Raw genomic sequence first — 25,044 nt, forward strand, 5'->3', positions numbered from 1 at the left:
ATCATCAGGTCAGAAAAGACAATGTTTATTGACAAATGAACAATGTCACCACAGTTAGTATCTCCTTAGATACTGAAGCTTGTTCCTATCCATGTATGACAACACCCGGACAACATTCAGGCTTGGAGAAATGCATGTCAAGTAACACTGCACCACACAAGTTCTGGGCATTGATCAATCAATTGAATGAATCTAGCCACCTTGCCTTGAAATTCAATAACATAACCAATGCAGAATACTTTCTGCCAACTCCCTCGGGGTTACCTTTGGCCAGAAACTGGGTCGAGAATGTGGTGCTGGAAAAGCACTGCAGGTCAGGCTGCATCCAAGGAGCAGGTTCTCCTGCTCCTCAGACCTTGTCTGACCTGCTGTGCTTTTCCAGAACCACATTCTCAACTCTGATCTCCAGCATCTGCAGTCCTCACTTTACCCTTTGGCCAGAAACTGATCTTTAGCGGCCACATAAATAAATTGGAGCAACAGCGGCTCAGAGACTGGAACCTCTGCAGTAAACAGCTCAGTTCCTGCCTTACTTGAGTCTGTCCACTATCCACAAGTCAGGTCTGTGATGAAGTAATCTCTACTCGCATAGATAAGTGCAATTGCACGACACTCTTGACTTATTGCCATCCAAGAGAGAGCAGCCCACATGAATGGCATCCCATCCACCTATACTCCTCTCACCTCTCACATATGGTAGCAGCAACGTGTACCAACTACATGTTGCTCTGCAGAATTTTTCAAATGTCCTTCAGCAGCAAGTTCGAAACCTGTGACCTCTACCACGTTCAAGGACAAGAACAGAAATTACATGGGAGCACCACCACCTGCAAATTCTCCTGAAAGTCATAGACCATCCTGACTTGGAAATCCATCACCGCCTTCAACCGTGATTGCTTAAAGTCCTGGAACTCCATCCCAAGTAGCACTGTGGACTGCAACAGTTCCTGAAGGCGACTCACTACTGTCATCCGAAGAGAAGATTTTGAATTGCCCATAATTCACATTTCCATGAAAGAATAAGTAAGGGAAAATAAGTTTTCATCTCCCCTGTGGTCCTTTCACAAATTATTTTAAATCTGTGACCTATGTGGAAAGTGAATAGATCTGTAACCATAAAAATCCCTCAAAGTTTTGAGTATGTAGAGAGGCTGTGACTTTTGCCTGGAGCATCAGAGACTGAAGGTTGACTTTACAGAGGTTTACAAAATCATGAGGGGCATGATTGGGTAAATAGACCTAGGTCTTTTCCCTGGGGTAGTAGAATCTAGAACTAGAGAGCAGAGGTTTAGGATGAGAGGAGAAAGATTGAAAAGGACCTAAGGGGCAGCTTTTGCATGCAGAGGATGGTGCATGTATGGAATGAGCTGCCAAAGAAAGTGGTGGAGGCTGGTACAATTACAGCACTTGAAAGGCATCTGGGTGGGTATATAAATAGGAAGGGTTTAGGGGGATATGGGCCATGTGCTGGCAAATGAGACTAGATTAATTTAGGATATCTGGTCAGTATGGACGAGGTGGACGGAGGTTCTGTTTCCATGCTGTACATCTCTAAGACTCTATGTCTATTAAAACTGCCCTTAACCTTAAAGCAATCAATTCTAGCTTTTATATTATCTCCATAGATACAAAGCTATTCGCCTTTGATATAATTCTGATAAATCTGCTTTAAACGCTCCCAATGTTTGTTATCTTTTTAAATACATTAGCAGAGCATAAGCTGTGAATAAAATGGCATTATAAGCCTACTTACTATATGTACTTCCGTGGTTTAAGGGGCATTCAGCAACACCTTCTCAAGGGCAACAGGAGGTGAGCAATAAATGTGGGCTCAGCTAGTGACGTGCACCTCCCATGAGTGAATGAGATAAACTCCTTTGCTTTTTGTACTTTGAGGCCAAAGAAATGCAACTTGGGCATTCTGTGGCGTTCAGACTCTGAGGCCACCTCCAAACCCTGCATCCTCCATATAGTTCACTTCAGGGCAGAAAATCCACTGTTCTTACCCCCTTTTTTGTCTCTAACTTTATGCTCACAATGGTGTAATTGCTTCCTAATCATCCTGTACGATGGCCCAACAGGCACTCAATTCAAGGGTGACTAGGATTAGTAACAAATGTTGGCTTCACTAGCAAAGCCCACATCAGATAAAATAAGAAGTAAATCCTTTCATGATTTGGGGATGCCGGTGGGCCTGTTGGACTATAACCTGGTGTTGTGTGATTTTTAACTTTATAAATCCTTTCAAGAGCTTATTTGTTATAAAAACAAACATTTGTTTCACAAACTCATCAATGACAGATAATCCTCGGAAAACCTCCTAAAATGGTCAGTTAAAATGTAAACACAACCCCATGCTGAGATAATGGGTTCCAGATCTTTTGAAATTCAGTTGAGCATTTGTAATAGTCTCCTGACATTTTAATCTCAATTTAAAACAGGACAGGACTTCTCATAGCATACAGTTTTGAATGCATGATGTCATTATTCCAAAGGGAAATGTACTGTAATGCAGCTCAACATTTAAATGTAATGGTCAACTTATTTTTTTCAGCACTGTGTAATGATTCACTGTAATTAAAACACCTCCTTCTTAAATGGATAATGTAATAGTGACATTTGAAGTTGTCAAAACGCTAAGCACTTAACAGTCAAAATATTCCCAACTGCTCAGCAGATTTCCCTGTGATTGCAAACCTTCCAACCAGGCAGTTTGTTTTAGAACTTAAAAAAATCCCACACCATCAGTAATAGCAGAACTGAGGGATTTCACATTAGCTATAGGGCATGCACAAGTTCGTCAGTAAAGAGTCAATGGCACTATTTTGAAGATCAGCAGTGAATATATCCTTGTCTTGACCATATTTATTCGATACTCAAATGTCTCAAAAAAAGATTTGTTTGGTTATTATTACATTAGAGTAAAAAAAACTGCAGATGCTGGAATCCAAAGTAGAAGGGCAGGAGGCTGGAAGAACACAGCAAGCCAGATAGCAACAGGAGGTAGAGAAGTCGACGTTTTGGGTTAACCCTTTTTCAGGACTGGGGGTGGGTGTGGGCGGAGCTGCAGATAAAGTGGGTGGCAGGGGCAGGGTGGTGAAGTGGGGATAGGTGAACACAGATAGAGGGTACGACTGGTTGGTCTACGGGGGGAATGAATCCGGTTGGTGCCTGGGAGGAATGGAAAGGAGGGGGAAGGCTGGGAAGGGAATCAGGGGGATGGGAAGGGAGGTTATTTGAAATTGGAGAACACAATATTGAGTCCTCCGGGCTGTATGCTGCCCAGGAGGCCAAGGATGGCCATGTCAAAAAGGGAGTGCCTCCTCCATTGCCAAAAAGAACCAAACCGCATATTGGAGGAACAACACCTCATCTTCCGCCAGGGCAGCCTGCAGTCTGGAGGACTCAATGTTGAGTACTCCAATTTCAAATAACCTCCCTTCCCCAACTCCATACCCAGCCCCTCCCCCTCCCTTCGACTGCTCCCTGTCACCAATCAGATTCATTCCTTCCACTGACCAACCATGTTGTACCCTCTACTTGTCTTCATCCTGCCCCCGCCATCCCCTTTATCTGCAGCTCTCTTTACACCCACCATCAGTCCTGAAGTAGGTTTACACCCGAAACGCCAACTTCTCCACCGCCTGATGCTGCCTGGCTTGCTGTGTTCTTCCAGCCTCCTGCCTGTCTACTCTGGCCATTATTTAATGACTGTTTGTGGGAGTTAGCTGAACATGCATTGGCTGCCACTTTTCCTGCATTGGAGCATGACAATACCTCAAGTACTTAACCAAGTTTAAGATGCTTTGAAACATCTGTTGGAGCGAAGCACCATATAAATGCAGTTTCTTCCAACTATTTAGCTTACAAAATCAAACTTTCAGACTTTGGAACAATTCAAGTCTCCAAGGCAACATCAGATAGCCAGGATGTTTCTATTGACTGAAAATTACATAACAAATTTCATGTTGTTATGACAGTGATAGAATGTCTGGGCATGTGCTGAATGAAATCTAAAAGGCAAGGCATTCTAAATTTGACCAGCTGAAATAATGAGTGTTTGCTGAATGTTTAGCTGACAGGTTTAGTTCTGGATCAAGGAATAGACATTTTGAGAAAGATAATGTAATTCATCATGCTTGTCAGCCGCACAAATGGTGATACTTTCTGTGTCAGCCCACCTGTTTGGTTCAGTGCATCGCGTTCTGTTCTTTTCAAACTGAGACAGCTTTGCATGACTCACCATCTAGGTGTCTTTATTAGAAAAGCCTTTTGTATTCCTGTTTGTGTTTGTTCTCAGAAGTATCTTCTCACAGAACTAAATTCAACTGAAGCTGACAGAGTAAAGAAAATATCCAGCATCTTGCATTCAACTCTGTCCATTCTGAAGGGTCACTGGACACCAAACGATAACTCTGCTGTCTCTCCACAGTTGCTCCCAGGCCTGCTCAGTTTCTCCAGCATTTTCTGTTTTTGTTTCAGTTCATCAGTATCTGCAGTTCTTTGTTTTATTTGAGATTCTGAGTAACTGCATCCTCACCAGGACATACACTGTCTGCTTTAATAACGTTTGGAGTACTTTCTAAAATTTGAGTCATTTACAGAAAAAATATAGAGGCACTGGAGAGTGTGCAAAAATATTTCCAGGGATAGAAATGTGTGCTTATATATGTTTAAGAGAGAATACTACAGGTGCCTAGATATAAAGTGACATGGGTATAGTGCAGAAAAATGGAGTTGAGGTAAAAGGTCAGCCATGATCTACTTGAAAGGAGCACTGAATGGCCTATTCCTATATCCAATATTCCTGTTTTATACCTATCAACAAAACGGATATTTCATCTTGGGGGACAATCTACAATGAAAGGTCATAATTTTAGGATAAGGAGTAACAGATTTAAAATAGAGATGAGAATTTTTAGATTAGATTCCCTATGGTATGGAAACAGGCCCTTCGACCCAACAAGTCCACACAGACTCTCCGAAGAGTAACCCACCCAAACCCATTCCCCTACGTTTACGCCTGACTAATGCACCTAGCACGATGGACAATTCACCCGACCTGCACATCCTTGGAGTGTGGGAGGAAGCAGGAGCACATGAAGGAAACCCAGGCAGGCACGTGGAGAATGTGCAAACTCCACACAGACAGTCGCCCAGGGCAGGAATCGAACCTAGGTCCCTGGCGCTGTAAGGCAGCAACACTAACCACTGAGCCACCGTGCCGCCCATAAAAAAAATTGGTTTTCTCATAGGGTTATGATTCTGTGGAATTTACTATCTCAGAATAGGGTGGATGCTAGGACATTGAGCAAATTTAAAGAGGAGATAGATTTTTAATGAGTAATGGGTCGAAAGGATATGGAGAGCAGGCAGGAAAGTGGATTGAGGCGGAAGTGAGATCATCCATGGTCATATCTAATAGTGGAACAAGCTCCAGGGAATGAATTGCCACTCTTACTCGTAATTCTTATATTACACAGAAGTATTCTCAGGCTTGGGTCTCTTTTATTTAAGGTAGGGTGGGAGAGAGAGAGAACTGAGGAATGATTTGCTAGAGATGCTTAAATTTTGAAACTTTTCAGATAGTTTACAAGTCATTCAATAGGGAAGGAAGGTCAGAAGAAATGTGCTTCCTAATAAACCAGTGAAAATGTGGAGCTCGCTACCAGAAAGACTGGTTGACATGAATAGTGCACTCGTATGCCAGAAAAAGCTGGATAGGCAAGTGAGGGGAAAGGAATTAGAAGTTTATACTGAAAAGTATAGCTGAGGAAAAACAGCAGTAAGTTTGAGTTGAACACAAAATGCCAACATTGCCTGGTTAGACCAAATGTTTCAGTCCTGTATATTGAGGCTGTAAAAGTATATTCACACTTGATCCAACCAAGATACTTCTCTAATTTTATTTAAAAGAGCCACAGTGTGAATGTAACAGCGTATTATAGAATTTCTTAATTCCTAATATCCTTCTGCTGATAATAAAGTAATTTAATTGAGAATCATAGAAAATCCTAGAATCATGGATTTGTACAGCATAAATGGAGGCTATTTAACCCATCGTTTCTGTACTGGCTATCAAAAGAGCTATTCTGTTAGTCTCCAGCCATGTCTCGGTAGCTCTCTAACTTCTCCACTTTTAAATATATACCTAGCTGTCTTTTAAAATCGCCGATGGAATCCGTCTGTACCACTGTCTCAGGAAGTGGATTCCAAATCCCAACAACTCTCTGAGTAAAGAAGATTCTGTTATTCTCACTCCTAGCTTGCTTCTTGACAATCTTGAAACTCTGACCCTAAGTTACTGACATACCAACAGTGGAGATAGGATATCCTTTTTAACCCTGTCAAAATTTAAGCCCTCACTAAGGTCATCTCTTAAACTTCTCCGCTTCAGGGAGAATAAGCCCAAAATCTCTAATCTGTAGCATACATTTTATGAATAATGTCCAAATACACTAAAACTTAAATAACGATGTTGAAAGTATGTTCTAATGTACACCCACTGTTTATTGTCCAATATCGTAAATATCACCAAAAGCCAAACCAAAATACCACAGCCAGTATCATTTCTGTGACATCTCTGTTTAAATATTTGACAGGGGGCAACGTTCTGAGAGATTGCTTAGAATCTTCTCTGCTCATGATGGTAATATGTAAAATTACATGTAAATATAATGTATTTTCACACAATAAAACAGGTCAGCCAGTGTGGGATGGGAATGGAAAGTAACTGAAGTTATGTTTTATTTCACAGTGAAAAATATCAAAGACTCTGTGAAAGCAGGCATTTTAAAATGGAGAGAAGAGCCATCTAGATTGTTATCCGGAAATAAATTTCAGGAACGTTACTTTGTCCTGCAGGATGAAAAGCTGTTCCTTTACAAGGATGCAAAGGTGTGTATGTACGTTTTATACTGCTTATTTATGAGTTATTGCCAGAAAGTTTAGTGCACCTGACACAGAGATTTGGAACAAGTGGGAGGCAAAACTGGAAGTGAATTCAGAGTACAGATTCCCGTCCACCTATTTCTGAACACTGAACACAGGCAGCCAATATGTTCCCAGGACTCTTGTTGGCAATTTGAATACTTTAGTGTTCCTCTTCATTTACCAAACCTGAATGTTTCCTAGGTCTTGTTGCATTCCTGCACAGACTGCTTCAGTACCTGAGGAGTTACAAATGGGACAGTAAACTGCAATTATCAATGAACCTCCTCACCTTTAACCATGTGTTGGAGAAATGGTAAATGATCAATCAGCTGAAAATCGTCCAAAATTTTGAGTTATTGGTAAGTACAGGCAGACTGTAGTTCAAGAGAGTGAATTGCTCATCTTCTGGATTGAAGTAAGATGATTGATACTATTCCTAACCTTCTGCTCCACCCACTTCTAATACTGCACAGCTGAGGCAGGATAAGATAGAATCAGCATCCCACCTTAAAATCTAATATGGTATGGTAAGCAATAGCATGATAAGTCAATCCATCAATGATATGACTTTCCAGACTGCAAGATTTCAGTAAAATGTTGGATGTGGAATGTCTTGTGCCCCAGATATCCATTAACTATCAGCGGCGCTTTGAGCCCCAACCAATGTGGCAAAAAGTGAAGACTGGTCAATGTGCTAAAAAGTCTGGAACTAACTGGAACGACTGAATGTGGGTGTTAGCCAGTGAGGGCAAACCTCCAAATGGAAGCCTACTGTCTTCAACCACAGTAACGCCAGCGGAAGGTGACATCTCTGCCCCAACTCTCTCATTTTAAATGTCCTACAGTCCCCTTAAATTGTCCTACCATTTTTGGATTTCCAAAGGTGAATAAAACTGAAACCAAGTTTTGTAGGAGACTTGTAGGGCACAGATGAAGCGATGTTTTGTTAATCTTTAATTTTAAATAGCTTTATAAAGAACTGTTGACATTAAGCAAACATAACATGTAGAATATTGTTCAAGCAGGTGTTAGAGAAACATTGTCGATAATATTTTTTCAGATGCTTTTAATTATTCAGGGTGAAAGATTAAAGTATAATATAGTGCAGCATATAATAAGGACAAGTCATCACTGCATTAGGAAGTAGATTAAAATGAACTGTTTGGTAAGCTTTGGCTCCCATTTTCATTGACAGTAAATGGCAAGGCAGTTTCATCATAGTGCAAACAGAAGTGTTTTCTCTTCAGTATTTTTAAATTATAACCTAAGCTTCTGCAAATAGTATCTATACCTGAACGTTACCAAAATGGTCACACATTAATTTGGAAGTCTCAAAATTCTTTAGATACAGAATATAAGATTTGCAAACTAATTAAAATGTGAAGTAATTTCTCCTGATTCACATAACGGGGAAAGAATGAATTATGTTTAGATGAAACAAAAACAATTCATAGGAAAAGCATTTTTCTTGTTGTCTATAACTAAGAATTACCATCAAACTAAGGACTGAGAAGGGTACGTGTAGGAATGCTATTCCTGTAAAAATTGGAACCATCCACCAGGGTCCACTATCTCTTTTACCACAGAACCTTGAGGACTTTAGTGGGCCACTGTGTGGTGAACTTGTGGTCAAAGGCGTTTTTCTGCACAAATCTTTTCCATGAGGAACAAATGGTGCAGCACAATCTCATTGACTGGAGCATTCTGTGGTACATAGCCAGACCCATCCTTCATAGCACTGGAGAAAGATAGAACATCTACATTTAGTAATCCCTGAGGGAGAATTTTACCCTCGCTGATGTGTAAAGGATCATGGCAAGAGTGCTGAGTTCAGTCGAGTGTGAATCCAAAATTTGATATGGAGTTAAATTGTCGCAATCAAGTCCACTTTCCTTAGATGCTAAGGTCACTTTCTTTCTTACTGTCAGATGGTAAGAATATACATTATTTGTATCTTGCTAATTTTGCCCAAATAAAAGCAAAGTGCTGTGGGTGCTGGAGAATTGAAGTTTGGAGTTCCAAAGACCACAAAACTTTAACTTGAACTCATTTCTCATAGCATCCAAAAGGATTTAATGCTGTAGTGGTAGTGACCCTTACCTCTGGGCCAGAAGATCTGGGTTCAGATGTCACTTGTCCCATTGGAATGTCTGAAAAGTTTAATTTCATTTAATATGGAGACCCCAGTGACATTGCACACACTACACTTCATGGGTGCATCTGTGATATCAGTGCTGCTGTCTTCATGAGAGCCACCAATTCAACTTGTACCCCTTTGAACAGGAGGAGCAGGTTAGGTAGACAGGAGGCTGGAAGAGCACAGCAAGCCAGGTGGCATGGAGGTGGAGAAGTCAACGTTTCGGGTATAACCTTTCGGAACAGGCAGCAAGGACATGAGGATTCTCAACCATCCTTTGTTTCCCACAGGTTCAGGGTGCAACTGATTGTAGCTGCATAGCAATTAGAGCACCCTATCATCAGCCAGCATATTTGTGCACAGGAAAGGATTCTACTCCATTAATGTTCCAAACATTTAAAATCACAATTGCTCAATAAAGTAGGCCTTCACCAGATATCAGGGAGCTGCCACAACTTTAACTCCTTGGACAGCTCACAGGTACCAACGACTTTCAAAGGTCCTCAGCCCATACAAGGCTGTTTGCTGGGCAATAAAGTGTATTCACTCCCCTGCCTGGTTGATGACCACTCCAAGAAATCTTCAGGCTGCCATTGAGAAGCAATAGAATCCTGACCACTCTTCAACCAGGCCTATTGTAAAACAGACCATTGGCCCTCTGAAGATAAGGTGCTGCCACCAGAATTGGTAAGGCAGTGCCATGCAGTATACCCTAGACAAGGTGTCCCACATCCCAGTAGTATGCTGTGCCCTCCACAACGTCAGTCATAAAGGAAAAATGTCAAATATGAATGAGAACAGTCCTCTGAGGAGAAAGATAAAGGTGATGATCTTCAAGTGGGCAAGGTAACAATCAAAGAAAGGAAGACAGGGCATTAGTTTGCCACGCCAGGGAGATCCTGATAACCGCCTACTTCCATTACGACTGAACTGGATTGAGATCTTCTCCCAGCCTGCTGTTATTTTATTTGTACTTTGACTGTCTGCTTGATGTGATCCAGATTCCTCAAGGATTGAGTAGTTTTCTACTTGATTGATCCGTGCAATAAAATATTGACTTTTAATTTCAACTGTGGCTCTGATATCTTTGCACCTTGAAATGTTTCATTACATGTGGAAAACCTGTGCTGGAGCACCTTTCATGCTAAAACAACAGAGATGCAAACAGCAATAACCTCAGGTTCCTAGATTTTTGTGCAAGAATAGCCCTGGTGCCAAAGATACATGTGTCCCATCAGGGAGTGCAGTCCCTGGTGGAAATGACCAGGTTGCCCTCAAATCAGACCCTCACCATGCATGAAGTGCTTCAGTTTGCAGTGAGCCTTCATTCTAACTGTGCAACAATGCCTGACTTCCTCTCTAATAGTGCTTTCATTACAATGGGCTGTGAAGTATGTATGTTCTCTCCATTGCACTTCACAGTGTTGTAGTTTGACACCTTGATTGTCCATTGTCCATCTCACAGCCTTAAATATCAGAGCATGGTTTTGAGTACCCTTGGTTGGGACAGAACCTTTGCTTCCTGGAGCCTGTAGACACATGACCAATTCCACCATCAATTCCATAAGGTTCATGTGCAGAGTATAGTATCACAGGCCCATGCTCCTGCCCTTGATCCCAATCTGTGGGATTCATCTGTAGCACATTGGTCGCAATCCCCAGCTTCTAGGTATGTGCTTCCCTGATAGATGACCTCCAGCCAACCAGTTTCAATTCCAGCCGGGTCCGATTCCCACCTCAGGCGACTTCTGTGTGGGGTTTGCACATTCTCTCCATGTTTGCATGGGTTTCCTCCAGGTGCTCCGGTTTCCTCCCACAGTCCAAAGATGTGCAGGTCAGGTGAATTGGCTGTGCTAAATTGCCCATGGTGTTCAGGAATGTGTAGGTTGGGTGCATTAGTCAGGGGTAAATGTAGAGTAATAGGGTAGGGGAATGGTTCTGGGTGGGATACTCTTCGGAGGGTTGGTGTGGAGTTGTTGGGCTGAAGGGCCTGTTTCCACACTGTAGGGATTCTAAGTATTCTAAGTGTATTGATTGAGAGAGGAACTAAGTTGTGGCAATTGAAATGCAGCAAATCCTTTCACTGGTCAAAGAAGCTGCACCTCTGTCACCTTCGCTAACTTTACCCAGGCCTATTGGGAAATAAGACTTTGACAGGTGTCAGAACAGTGCGAGGGAAGAGATAGTAGCCTGTATTGTGTTCGACAGTTGAGCATCTGTGTGCCCTGTCCCTCCCTCTATGCCTTGGTGTGTGCCCGCAGCTAGGATGGAGGGAACATGCTGGTTGTAATCCCTAGTGGTATTGAAGACATTGGCAGGCGTCCCCTGAGGTCCTGGTACTTAGAGGGCACGGTCTCCTGCAAAGGTTCAGGCTCACACTCCTTGGACTGACCTGGTAGGCAATGGGGGAGGTATCTGTGGAGTGTCTTGAGAACGACACAAGTGTCCCATTTAAAAATACTTCTTAAAGTATTGTAATCCGTTAAATTTCAGCAGGCTGTTGCAAATATAATTACAGGTCATTCTGTAATGTGATTGATGAATTAGGAACGGTGTTTCTACAGCGGGAACTTTTAAAACATGTTTTGGCTGTAATTCAGTTACAGTGCCAACACTTTGTGTCGTTTCTAAAGTGCAATTTTTCTGTAACGGGGTTTCACAACAAAAATGCAGCTATTGCATTATAGAAAAAAATGACTGTATAATATTGATAAATTGACTGAGTGTTTAGATGTCATTACATTGCTAGGACAAGCAGATGCAAAGAAAATAAGACTCCAAAATCGCCACATCTATTACTTGTCAAAGTAAAGAATTATCAATTGGAAACATGAAGCCATGTTTTGTTTATATCTTCAGTCGTAGAAAAATTATAATTAACTAAAATCTGTCACTTCATGGCCTGACATATTCTTCACACTACTGCAAACTACCCCATTTCAATAAAGGGTGCAGGACATCATGACAAAAACAGCACCAGACATATGAAAAATGAGATGTCAATCTAATGAAGATACACAACAGGTCTACTCGCATGGCAAGGGGCAGAAGCAGTGTGCAGAAATTCACCTCCTCACTCCCCAAAAACCAACTATCTGCAAGGCACAGTTCTGAAGCATGATGGAATACCCTCAATTGCCAACAGCAATAAAGCAGCTCAACACTATCCAGGGCAAAGCAGCCCACTATACTGGCTCTGTATCCACTACTAAAAACATTCACAATCTCGACCAACAATGCATTGTCAGCAGTGGGTACCATCTACAAGATTGCACTATAGTAACCCACCAAGGATTCTTAACAGCACCTTCTAAACGAGAAGGTCAATTGCAGAAGATAAATTGGCACACTACTGCTTGCAAGTTCCCATCTAAACTACACACCACCCTGAGTTGAATCAGTATCACCATTCCTTTAATGTCATTGGGTCAATATCGTGGAACGCCCTCCTTAATGGCACTGTGAGTCTCCCCACATAGTATGACCAGCAACAATTCAAGGTAGTGCACTTCAAATGAAATTAGGGATGGATAATAAATTCTGGCCTAGCCAGAGTCTTATCCTGTGATTTTATTTTTTCTAAATTTGAATGCAGTTCTTCTGGTTTTGCAATTCAGTTTTTCACCAGAAATAGACCATTGACTCCAATGGTTCCTTGTTCCACACAATTGTCCTCCCATGTCTAATCTCTAACGAAACATAAAAGTTTATACATTTTTCTTAACTGCTTGAAATTGAAAGAGCTTTCTGTGGAACGTTAATACATATACAACAGAAAGGTGGGGAGATAAAGTCACCTAATCCAGACTGTTCTTTTGAAAACACTACAGAGTAAGGGAGATGTTGGCATGGTATGCTTAGGTTGCTCCATATTAAATGGGTCAGTAGGTACATACAGTCATATAATCCCTACAGTGTGGAAGCAGGCCCTTCGGCCCACTGAATCCATACCAATCCTCAGAAGAGCATTCTACCCAGATGCACCCCACATCCCAGCCCGCTAACCATGCATTTCTACTTACCCTGCAAACTATGGGCAATTTAACATGGCCAGTCCACCTAACCTGCACGTCCTTGGACTGTGGGAGGAAACTGGAGCAGAATGTGCAAACTTCACATGCCTAAGGTGGAATCGAACCCAGGTCCTTGGTGTTGTGAGGCAGCAGCCCTAACCACTGAGACACCTTGCCTCTCGACTGTGAAGGTGGGAATTGTGTGTAAGAAGTGATAAGACAGAAGAGAATTTGTTGAAAGATACTAGTGTGTCGAGAAGGTTAAAAAATATCAAACAGGGGCAATTGTAACCATCGACTTTTAGAAAAATATGTGTGGAAGGTAGCAGGAGACTTCTTTTGTGACCACTAGTTCATCATCTGCCCATGTAGGTAAGGAAGATGATAGATAAACTAAAATATTGATTATTGAGAATATTTACATTTTCTTTAACAAAAACCCCAAAGGAACTGCAGATGCTGGAAATCTGAAGGAAAATTGGAAATTGCTGGAAAATCTCAGCAGGTCTGGCAGCATCTGTGGAGAGAAATCAGAGTTAACATTTCAGGTCCAGTGACCCTTCTTCTGAAGAAGGAAATCTAGCTGCTGTCGTAAAGAGTGTTGGTCAGATAATATTTGAAGCACTGTGTAGAGTTTTGGTCTCCTTATTTAAGAAAGGATAAAATATGTTAGACGTAGTCCAGAAAAAGTTCATTCAACAGATGCCTGGGGTATAGGTGGAATTTATCTTCTTGAGAAAGGTTGGTATAGTGAGTAGAACCAGGACCACTAGGATCTCATTGGCGGGCATCCTTGATTGCGGCTGTTAACCAGGTCTAATCAGGGAGTCCTGGCTCACAGTTATAAATAGATTCAGAAGGTCTCTTCGGTCTCGGCACTGGCTCTAAGCTGGCTGGTCAGGGCCCATACGCTGTACACATGTAAATAAAAGGTGACTTGATGATGAGATACTAGTGGAGGAAGTGAGGGCTGCAGATGCTAGAGATCAGAGCTGAAAATGTGTTGCTGGAAAAGCGCAGCAGGTCAGGCAGCATCCAAGGAGCAGGAGAATCGATGTTTCGGGCATGAGCCCTTCTTCAGGAATAAAGAAGGGCTTATGTCCGAAACGTCGATTCTCCTGCTCCTTGGATGCTGCCTGACCTGCTGCGCTTTTCCAGCAACACATTTTCAGATGAGATACTGGTCTCTATCCAGTTATTTTGGTTGGACAAGTTGGGTCCAAACCCATGGAGTTTAGAAGAATGAGAGGTGATCATATAGAGTCAAAAGATCCTGAGACGATTTGGCAGAATGGATGTTAAAAGAATGTTTTACTTTATGGGAGAGACTGAAGCTGCAGATAAACTTGGAAAGTAGAGGATCTCCCATTTAAAACTGAGATGAGAAGATGCTTTTTCTTGTGAGGATTGTTAATTTGTGGAATTCTCTTTGCCAGGAGGCAGGATAGTTGAATGTTTTTCACGCTCAATGGGATAGATCCTTTTATCTCTGAGAAGTTAAAGGGTATAGTAGATAGACAAGTAGGCAAAGACCACAATCCGATCACTTACTTGATTGGTCAGAATATTGAGTACAGGAGTTGGGAGGTCATGTTGCGGCTGTACAGGACATTGGTTCGGCCACCTTTGCAATATCGCATTCAATTTTGGTCTCCTTCTTTTCAGAAGGATGTTGTGAAATGTGAAAGGGGTTAGAAAAGATTTACAAGGATATTGCCAGGGTTGGAGGATTTGAGCTACAGGGAGAGGTTGAATAGGCTGGGGCTGTTTTCTCTGGAGTGTTGGAGGCTGAGGGGTGACCTTATAAAGGTTTATAAAATCATGAGGGGCATGGATAGGATAAATAGACAAAGTCTTTTCCCTGGGGTCAGGGAATCCAGAACTAGAGGGCATAGTTTAGGGTGAGAGCGGAAAGATATAAAAGAGACCTAAGGGGCAACTTTTTCATGTAGAGGTTGGTGCTTGTGTGGAATGGGCTGCCAGAGGATGTGGTGGAGGCTGGTACAATTGCAACATTTAAAAGGCATCTGGATAGGTATATGAATATGAAGGGTTTGAAGGGATATGTGTCGAGTGCTGACAGGTGAGACTAGATTGGGTTGGGATATCTGGTCAGCATGAACGAGTTGGACTGAAGATTCTGTTTCCATGCTGTACATCTCTATGACTCTATGACTTAGGATCTTAACAAAAAGCCCAAAGGGTCAAATAGTAATTGGTATGTTTGGGTGCTCCACATATTATTTCTCACTGACAGAAAAAAAAGAGACATAATGTGGAAGTAACTTTTAAATGTTCTAAATTGCATGTCACTAAAAGAGATATCAGCTGCTCTGGCATTGCTCATGAAGCCATCATTGCTTTGCATTTGAACAATGTGCCACAAATGAATTAAACTTCCTCCTACCCTGGTGTAAACTATGTTTCTAGTTTGTATGTGTTCAGAATAAAGTGAGTGCAATCTGACCAGTTTAGCTGTCAACTATGGTCCAGTAACTTCCGCTTATACAGGACTATTATTATTGCAAATAAAGATGCAGGCTTTTCTGGTAATCAGTCTGAGTGAGCAGCATGTTAACTGTTTTGTAAATTCCTGACTCAGTTATAAATCATTGACAATTGAAGTTGGAGTGAAGAATGAGAGTAGTGTTGTTCTTTTGGGAATGCAAGCCTTAATGATCTAATAAACGTGTATTGACAAAAGTCTTTTCAATTTTCTTACTAATTATAATGTGTAACTTTTTCAGAGCAATAAAACTGAAAGGGAAGTAGTCGTCAAGTCCTTAAAACTGTACCTTGGACTGAAAAAGAAACTGAAGCCTCCGACTAGGTAACGATATTTTCTAATTGAGGACAGAAGACAAGTTCAGACATGAAGCAATGTTTTATTTATGTAAACTAATTTAGCAGACACATTTACACAAAATGCAAAATATCCTATTTGCATTTGCAATATGAAATGTACAAAAACACAAGGCATTGTGATTAAACATCATAATTCCTTTTCATTGTGCAATCTCTTGGAGGAAGCAAAATAAATTACAAACTCAGAGACCAATTCAATGTCCAAACTCTTAGAAATCCTTCTCTGCCCTCTTTAGATGATCAAAATGAGTTTGGGAAATTACCAAGTCCATGAGGTATTTACTCAGGAACTTTATCTATTTTCCTCAAGTTGATGCTTTATGTTGAATGCGGCCTGCCCAGCCTTTGTTTTAGTCATCGGCAACAAATCTGCACTTGCCTGTCAAGCCAACAATGTATTCTAAATATTGATAACTTGCTGCGAAAAGCAAAGTCTCATGATATGAAAGTTAATTCAATGTTTATGTTGGCCATGAAGGAACTGATTTTTTTCGTATCCTATGTAGTTAAAAGGCTGTTCTTGGAAATATTCAGGATCTTCCTAAGTGTATTACAATCAATAAAGAATATTTATGTATCGCATTTTTGAAGGAAACAATTGTTGATTTACCTACTGCAAAGCCCACAAACTACAATCTAATGACTGGATAATTTACTTTAGCAATGAAATATGACCAGGACATTGGGAAGACCACTTCTATTCTTTTCACTATTACCATGGGATTTCTAAAATCTGAGACCAGACAGGCTTTGGTGGTCCAAAGGACATTAGTCCTTTCATTAAGTTTAATAGTGTATGAAATCACCTCACAATATATGCTATCCAAGATAAAATAAGCTCAACTGACTTATCAAAGCCCAGTTTATCCCTTCAGCTATTTGCCATCAGAAAGGGACTGATTTTATCCAATCCACTTGTACATGCAGAATTTGCAGTAGCAACCAACATTAGATGTGTTTTTGAAATTGGGCAGCATTTTGCTTGATAATCCTGACTGTGCAAAGAAATATACTGATAACCAAATCAAAATTGTCAGTCAGTCACCCAGTATACTGGAAGCAGCACATTAATACACAGATCCTGTTCTTTGCAGACAGAAAGAATATGTAACAGGCCTTGAGCCTAATAAGTGACAGCTATTTGCAGGTTCATTTCTCAGGGCAATACCTTGACTATTTAGAGCCAACCTGCCTGCTTTAAAATTTAAGCAAAACCTGGCAGTTAACTGTTAACCAGTATCTCCATGGCATTGCCTCTACCATCAGACTCTACTTGCCAACCAGATTACATTTTCGTCTCATTCAGTATAAAAGATGGTTTTCCTCTTAGCTTGGTATTCTTGTCAAATGTCCTGAGACATTTCAGATGTGTGTCTTCTTTCCAACAATACCCCAAGTAGGATATGTACTAATAAGCTAATCTATCAGAAACTGAACTTATCACAATGACATATAAAGTCAACACTGACGAGAAAATTGGGGAGAATGAGCATAATAGCCAAAGCCATAGAATTAAGGGGTACATCTCTAGCAATGTCAAGAGTGTGGTGCTGGAAAAGCACAGCAGGTCAGGTAGCATCCGAGAAGCAGGAGAATCGACGTGTCAGGCATAAGCCCTTCATCGGGATTCCTGATGAAGGGCTTATGCCCGAAACACCAATTTTCCTGCTCCTTGGATGCTGCCTGACCAGCTGTGCTTTTCCAGCACCACACTCTCGACTCTGATCTCCAGCATCTGCAGTCCTCACTTTCTCCTACATCTCTAGCAATGGTCCATATTTTTGAAGCATGAAATCCAAAAAGTGTTGTGAAATAAGTGTGATAATTTGTTGGAATCATATTTTTCATTTTGATATGGATTGGTTTTGACAGTACATTGATACAAAAGCAGTAATATTGGAGTCAGATTGATATTTTAAAATTTTATTCATTATGTCAGCATTGCTGGCTGACCAGCACTTATTGCCTGTCCCAAGTTGCCCTTGAGATGCTGGTGGTGAGCTGCCTTCTTGAGCTCCTGCAGTCCATGTGCTGCAGTTGACCATAGGGAGGCCTTAGGGAGGAAATCGCAGGATTTGGACCCAACGACAGTGAAGGAACAGTGATATACTTCCAAGTCAGATGGTGAGTGTCATAGAGGGGAACGTGGAGGTGGTGGTGTTCCCATATAGCTTTTGCCTGCTGCCCTTTTACTTCTATATAGAGCTGGCCTCAGGTTTGGAAGGTGCCAATTCGTGATCTTTGATGAATTTCTGCACTGCATCTTGGAGATAATACACACTATTGTTACAGAGTGCCAGCAGTGGAGGGAGTGGATGCTTGCAGATATGGTGCCAATCAAGCAGGCTGCTTTGTCCTAGATGCCGAAGAGCTTTTTGAGTGTAGATGGGGCTGCACTCATCCAGGCAAGTGGGGAGTATTCCACCACACCCACGACTTATGCCTTGTGGATGGTGGTCAGGTTTTGGGGTGCGAGGAGTATTCCTAGCATCTAACCTGCTCTTGTAGCTACTGTATTTATATGGAAAATTCAGTTGAATTTCTGGTCAATGGTAACTCCAAGGATGTTGATGGTGGGAGATTATGTGATGGTAAGACCATTGAATATCAAGTGGTAGCATCGTCTCTTATTGGAAATGGTCATTGCCTGGCATTTGTGTGGTACAAATGTTACTTACTATTTGTCAACCCAAGCCTGGATATTGTCCAGGTTTTGTTGCATTTGAACATGGACTGATTCAGTATCTGACAATCACAAATACTCAATGCTGAACATTGACTGCTGATGACTGCACAATCTGAAAACATTTAAGCCAAGAGGCTTAAGACCATTCCTGTTGGGCATTTAACTTCAACTTTGACAATAGACAATAGGTGCAAGAGTAGGCCATTCGGCCCTTCAAGCCAGCACCACCATTCATTGTGATCATGGCTGATCATCCACAATCAGTATCCTGTTCCTGCCTTATCCCCATAACCCTTGATTCCGCTATCTTTAAGAGCTCTATCTATCTCTTTCTTGAAAGTGTCCAGAAACTTGGCCTCCACTGCCTTCTGGAACTTTGCAATACTATGGTAAGATAACTCCAGCTGGATACAAAGTGATAGTTAAATCTTGACTTCTCCTGAGAATTTTACAAACTTACTTCCAAATCATTGTGCTGAAAATAAAATTGTCACTTGTGTTCTCCTAATGTTACTGAGCTGGGAAACAGTTGGCCATGTAATAAAACTCTGCAATGTTTGAGGCATAAAGAGAACTCTAAGAGAGCATTTAACTGTCATTAACTTTACAAGTTAAACAGCTCCAACAAAAATTCAGCTGTTTTAAAGTGCAGTTATATTCCACATCTTGTAGCATTAAGAAATTATGTTACCAATACAAAATAAACAATACAGTTGAAGCCAGACTCAATCAGAGGCTCTGCATCAAAGAGATTCCACACTTGCTGAAGGATAATTGCAACTAGTACAAAGTCAACCTTTTAAACCTGAAAGTTTATAATCATTTCAGTAATTCATTGACTCGTCATGAGTAGAACTTGTATCTATTCTCTATTTGGTGATTGATTGCTGAGGACAGCAGAACTTGACACTCAAAATCATACCAATGCAAAACTGGGAAATGTAATTTCTCATTAAAGTAATAACAATCAATATACAAGTTCACTCGGTTTAGCCTGTCCCATCCAATTGTGAAGATCAATCGATTGTGTTGCTGGTTGCATAAGTTCAGATGTTTTATCTATAAAGACTAAGGTACTATTCTTTACTAATAATGTTGGAATATTTCTATTTATTCTCCATGATCCAATATTTTTCTTATCTTTTCATATTCGAAGCCCAATTAGTTTTCCCTTATTAAAAAGAACTTTACTTCTTTTATCTGGTATTAGATTAACTCTTCTTAAAGTAATGAGTTCCTAGCCTTTGCTCTGCATGTCTTGGTGCTACCTTTTACTTAGTCAATATCCTGTTTGTAATATTTGAACATTTGCTGCAATTACCAATTAAGCTTTGAGCCAGATAGAGCTAGACATTTGTCTTCCTCACATCCTCCTTTAACAACCTATTTATCACTTTTGCCATTTAGGTTGATGAGAGTAAAAAACGTGCACTTGCTTTCAAGGACATCACTTTAACTCTTATGTTGCCAGAATGCAAAATATTTGTACCAAGCTTAATTTGTACCAAGCTTCTCCAGTTGTAAATTAATACTCTCTGTGTACTATGGCAGTTAGGTAGATTTGGGATAGTGGTGAACACATAACCATTTGTTATCATCCCTGACTCTGAAACTGATAAATTCTTTAATTCCTCAACCTTATTCTGATCCTTATTGTTCAGAATGGTAGCACTTCAATGAGTCCGGCCCACGTACAATAAATATGCTTCCATAGTCTAATACTGCACATTCTGATCCTATCGCCAATACATCAATCACCTGTCTGAAATTTCTTGTAACTTATACAATGCTCTCTTTTTGATCCGTAGCTCGATGACCTTCCATTTCATTTTAGTTTCAAATACTCTTAATGCCTTTGAGTCAGAAATAGTATTCTTGTACTTTGAATCATACCTAAAACTTGTATTGATTACACCATGGACATTATGGAATTCATTATTTACTGTAAGTTCCAAATTCCCTTTGCTTCTCAATCTTTTCAAAGCATTTCTGGAATTCATTTCTCTTGGTTAATTCCTTATCATGTTGTTGCCTGTAACTTGATTTTGAAACGGTCTTGCCAGTCTGTGAACCTAGTGTCCTTCAGTTTTTATTCTATCAAGATTGCCCCATTTGCAGCACAAATGTTGCTGGAAAGGAATGCTTTGCGTGAATGTTTTTTTTCAGTGCTTCTGAGGTTTATTCTAGCAAGGTGTATTTATCTGTTAATCTAACTCTTATTAATAGTTCTGTATAAAGTGAATATAGGCAAAAGTGAGGACTGCAGATGCTGGAAACCAGAGTCTCGATTAGAGTGGTGCTGGAAAAGCACAGCAAGTCAGGCAGCATCCAAGAAGCAGGAAAGTCGACGTTTTGAGCAAAAACCCTTCATCAGGAATGGAGGGAGGGAGCCTCCAGGGTGGAGAGGGAAGGAGGGGGAGGGAGAGGTAGGGCTGGGAAGAAGATAGAAAAGAGTACAATAAAATGAGGAAACTGGTGAAGTCCACATTGATGCCCTGGGGTTGAAGTGTTCTGAGGCGGAAGATGAGGCGTTCTTCTTCCAGGCATCGGGTGGTGAGGGAGCGGCAGTGGAGGAGGCCCAGGATCTGCATGTCCTCGGCTGAGTGGGAGGGAGAGTTGAAATGTTGGGCCACGGGGCGGTGGGGTTGATTGGTGCTGGTGTCCCGGAGATGTTCCCTAAAGCGCTGTGCTAGGAGGCGTCCAGTCTCCCCGATGTAGAGGAGACCGCATCGGGAGCAGCAATAAATGACATTGGTGGATGTGCAGGTGAAACTTTGATGAATGCGGAATTTGTTGGGATTGGAGCAGAGGGAGTGGAGAGGTGTGCGGTGTGAGGGTTGGAGTGGGTGAGGGGGGGGTGGACAGTTTGAGGTGGTTTATGTTGTTGGGATTGGAGCAGAGGCAGATGAAAGTTATTAATTTGTCCAAACCTCCTTCGACGTACAAACTGACACTCTCCAATTCTGAATATAATGTTGCTTCTTATTCTGATTTGTGTGGTAGCAAAAGAGTCAAAGGAGTAACACTGATACACATAACTGCTTCATTCTTCCATAGGCCACAAGATTCGCATTCAGAAAAGGTAACCATACCCCAATACATTCAGCCATCTCACAGTTTTCTTTAAATTACTCGAAGGACAGACACATGAGAAATCTGTAAATTCTGCCATCTTCCTGACTTGGAACAATGTGACTCATCCCTGACAGTTACTGGGTCAAGATCCTGGACTTCCCTTCCTAACAGCATTGTGATGTCTTTACCTCCCAAGGACAACAGTGATTCAAGAAGATAGCTCATCACCACCTTCTCAAGAGCAATTAGGAAAGGACAATAAATGCTGGCTCAGACAGAGACCCCACCTGAATTTTTTTTTGAAAAACTTGGTTTTAAATCTCTAAATTACAAACAGCTAATCGTCCCCTGCATCCGTAGATAGACGCTAGAGGTTATTGGTTGGTTACATGGAGTCCAGATATACTTGTTTCTAGTCAGAATTTAATTTCAACTCATACATAACGAACTATGAAGCACTTGTTGCCATCCAGGTCTCATAAGGTCACCCCTCAGCCTCTGACACTCCAGGGAAAACAGCCCCAGCCTGTTCAGCCTCTCCCTGTAGCTCAGATCCTCGAACCCAGGCAACATCCTTGTAAATCTTTTCTGAACCCTTTCAAGTTTCATAACATCCCTTCTGATAGGAAGGAGACCAGGATTGCACGCGATATTCCAATAGTGGCCGAACAAAGGTCCTGTACAGCTGCAATATGACCTCCCAACTCCTGTACTCAAACTCTGACCAATGAAGGGAAGCATACCAAACGCCTTCTTCACTATCCTATCTACCTGCGACTCCACTTTCAAGGAGCTATGAACCTGCACGCCAAGGTCTCTTTGTTCAGCAACACTCCCTAAGATCTTATCATTAAATGTATAAGTCCTGCTGAGATTTGCTTTCCCAAAACACAGCACCTCGCATTTATCTGAATAAAACTCCATCTGCCACTTCTCAGCCCATTGGCCCATCTGGTCCAGATCCTATTGTAATCTGAGGTAACCCTCTTCGCTGTCCGCTACACCTCCAATTTTGGTGTCATCTGCAAACTTACTAACTGTACCTCTTATGCTTGCATCCAAATCATTTGTGTAAATGACAAAAAGTAGAGGGCCCAGCACCGATCCTTGTGACACTCCACTGGCCACAGGCCTCCAGTCTGAAAAACAACCCTCCAGCACCACCTCTGTCTTCTACTTTTGAGCCAGTTCTGTATCCAAATGGCGAGTTCTCCCTGTATTCCATGAGATCTAACCTTGCTAATCAGTCTCCCATGGAGAACCTTGTCGAATGCATTACTGAAGTCCATATAGATCACATCTACTGCTCTGCCCTTATCAATCTTCTTTGTTACTTCTTCAAAAAACTCAGTCAAGTTTGTGAGACATGATTTCCCACGCCAAAGCCATGTTGACTATCCCTAATGAGTCCTTGCCTTTCCAAATACATGTACATCCTGTCCCTCAGGATTCCGTCCAACAACTTGCCCACAACTGAGGTCAGGCTCACCGGTCTATAATTCCCTGTCTTGTCTTTACCACCCTTCTTAAACAGTGGCACCACGTTTGCCAACCTCCAGTCTTCCTGTGACTATCGATGATACAAATATCTCAGCGAGAGGCCCAGCAATCACTTCTATAGCTTCCCAGAGAGTTCTCGGGTACAACTGATCAGGTCCTGGGATTTATCCACCTTTAACCGTTTCAAGACATCCAGCACTTCCTCCTCTGTAATCTGGACATTTTGCAAGATGTCACCATCTATTTTCCATATCCTTTTCTACAGTAAATACTGATGCAAAATATTCATTTAGTATCTCCCCCATTTTCTGTGGCTCCACACAAAGGTCGGCTTGCTGATCCTTGGGGGGCCCTATTCTCTCCCTAGTTAGCCTTTTGTCCTTAATATATTTGTAAAAACTGTTTGGACTCTCCTTAATTCTATTTGCCAAAGCCATCTCATGTCCACGTTTTGCCCTCCTGATTTCCCTCTTAAGTATACTCCTACTTCCTTTATACTCTTCTAAGGATTCACTTGATCTATCCTGTCTATACCTGACATATGCTTCCTTCTTTTTCTTAACCAAATCCTCAATTTCTTTAGACATCCAGCATTCCCTATACCTACCAGCCTTCCCTTTCATCCTGACAGGAATATACTTTCTCTGGATTGTTGTTATCTCATTTCTGAAGGCTTCCCATTTTCCAGCCGTCCCTTTACCTGCGAACATCTGACTCTAATCAGCTTTCGAAAGTTCTTGCCTAATACTGTCAAAATTGGCCTTTCTCCGATTTAGAACTTCAACTTTTAGATCTGGTCTATCCTTTTCCATCACTATTTTAAAACAAATAGAATTATGGTCGCTGGCCCCAAAGTGCTTCCCCACTGACACCTCAGTCACCTGCCATGCCTTATTTCCCAAGAGTAGGTCAGGTTTGGCAACTTCTCTAGTAGGTACATCCACATACTGAATCAGAAAATTGTCTTGTACGCACTTAAGAAATTCCTCTCCCTCTAAACCTTTAACACTATGGCCGTCCCAGTCTATGTTTGGAAAGTTAAAATCCCCTACAGATAGCTGAGATCTCCTTACAAGTTTGTTTCTCAATTTCCCTCTGACTGTTGGGGGGGTCTATAATACAATCCCAATGAGGTGATCATCCCTTTCTTATTTCTCAGTTCCATCCAAATAACTTCCCTGGATGTATTTCCGGGCATATCCTCCCTCAGTACAGCTGTAATGCTACTCCTTATCAAAAACACCACTCCTCCTCCCTCTCTTGCCTCCCTTTCTATCCTTTCTGTAGCATTTGTATCCTGAAACATTAAGCTGTCAGTCCTGCCCATCCCTGAGCCATGTTTCCGTAATTGCTATGATATCCCAGTCCCACGTTCCGAACCATGCCCGGAGTTCATCTGCCTTCCCTGTTGGGCCCCTTGCATTGAAATAAATGCAGTTCAATTTGTTAGTCCTACCTTGTCCCTGCCTGCCCTGACTGTTTGACTCACTTCTGTTCTCAGCTGTACCCGCCTCAGATCGATCTCTTTCCTCACTATGTCCCTAGGTCCCACCCACCCCCACCTTACTAGTTTAAATCCTCCCAAGCAGTTCTAGCAAATTTCCCTGCCAGTATATTAGTCCCCTTCCAAGTTAGGTGCAATGCGTCCTCCTTGTATAGGTCACTTCTACCCCAAAAGAGATACCAATGATCCAAAAATGTGAATCCTTCTCCCATACACCAGCCTCTTCCTGGCCCGTCTCCTCCGTGAGAACATTCTGCAACCTCCCTGAGACATCCTTGATTCTGGTGCCAGGGAAAGAACACACCATTCTGCTTTTTCTCTGCTGGCCACA

General features: G+C 41.6%; 1 protein-coding gene across 6 annotated transcripts in view; it reads left to right on the forward strand.

The window, feature by feature from the left end:
• arap2 (ArfGAP with RhoGAP domain, ankyrin repeat and PH domain 2) overlaps positions 1–25,044 on the forward strand; it is a 304,016-nt gene that overhangs the window by 261,970 nt on the left and 17,002 nt on the right. For 5 of the 6 annotated variants that reach the window (XM_043693425.1, XM_043693389.1, XM_043693406.1 and 2 more), the window contains 2 exons: positions 6,758–6,897; positions 15,831–15,913. In XM_043693425.1, coding sequence (XP_043549360.1) covers positions 6,758–6,897; positions 15,831–15,913 — 223 coding nt within the window. Of the gene's footprint in view, positions 1–6,757; positions 6,898–9,360; positions 10,109–15,830; positions 15,914–25,044 lie in introns of those variants that run through there. The other variant, XM_043693434.1, reaches the window with a different exon arrangement.

Source organism: Chiloscyllium plagiosum, chromosome 1, assembly GCF_004010195.1.
Source record: "Chiloscyllium plagiosum isolate BGI_BamShark_2017 chromosome 1, ASM401019v2, whole genome shotgun sequence".
Taxonomy (NCBI): Eukaryota; Metazoa; Chordata; class Chondrichthyes; order Orectolobiformes; family Hemiscylliidae; genus Chiloscyllium; species Chiloscyllium plagiosum.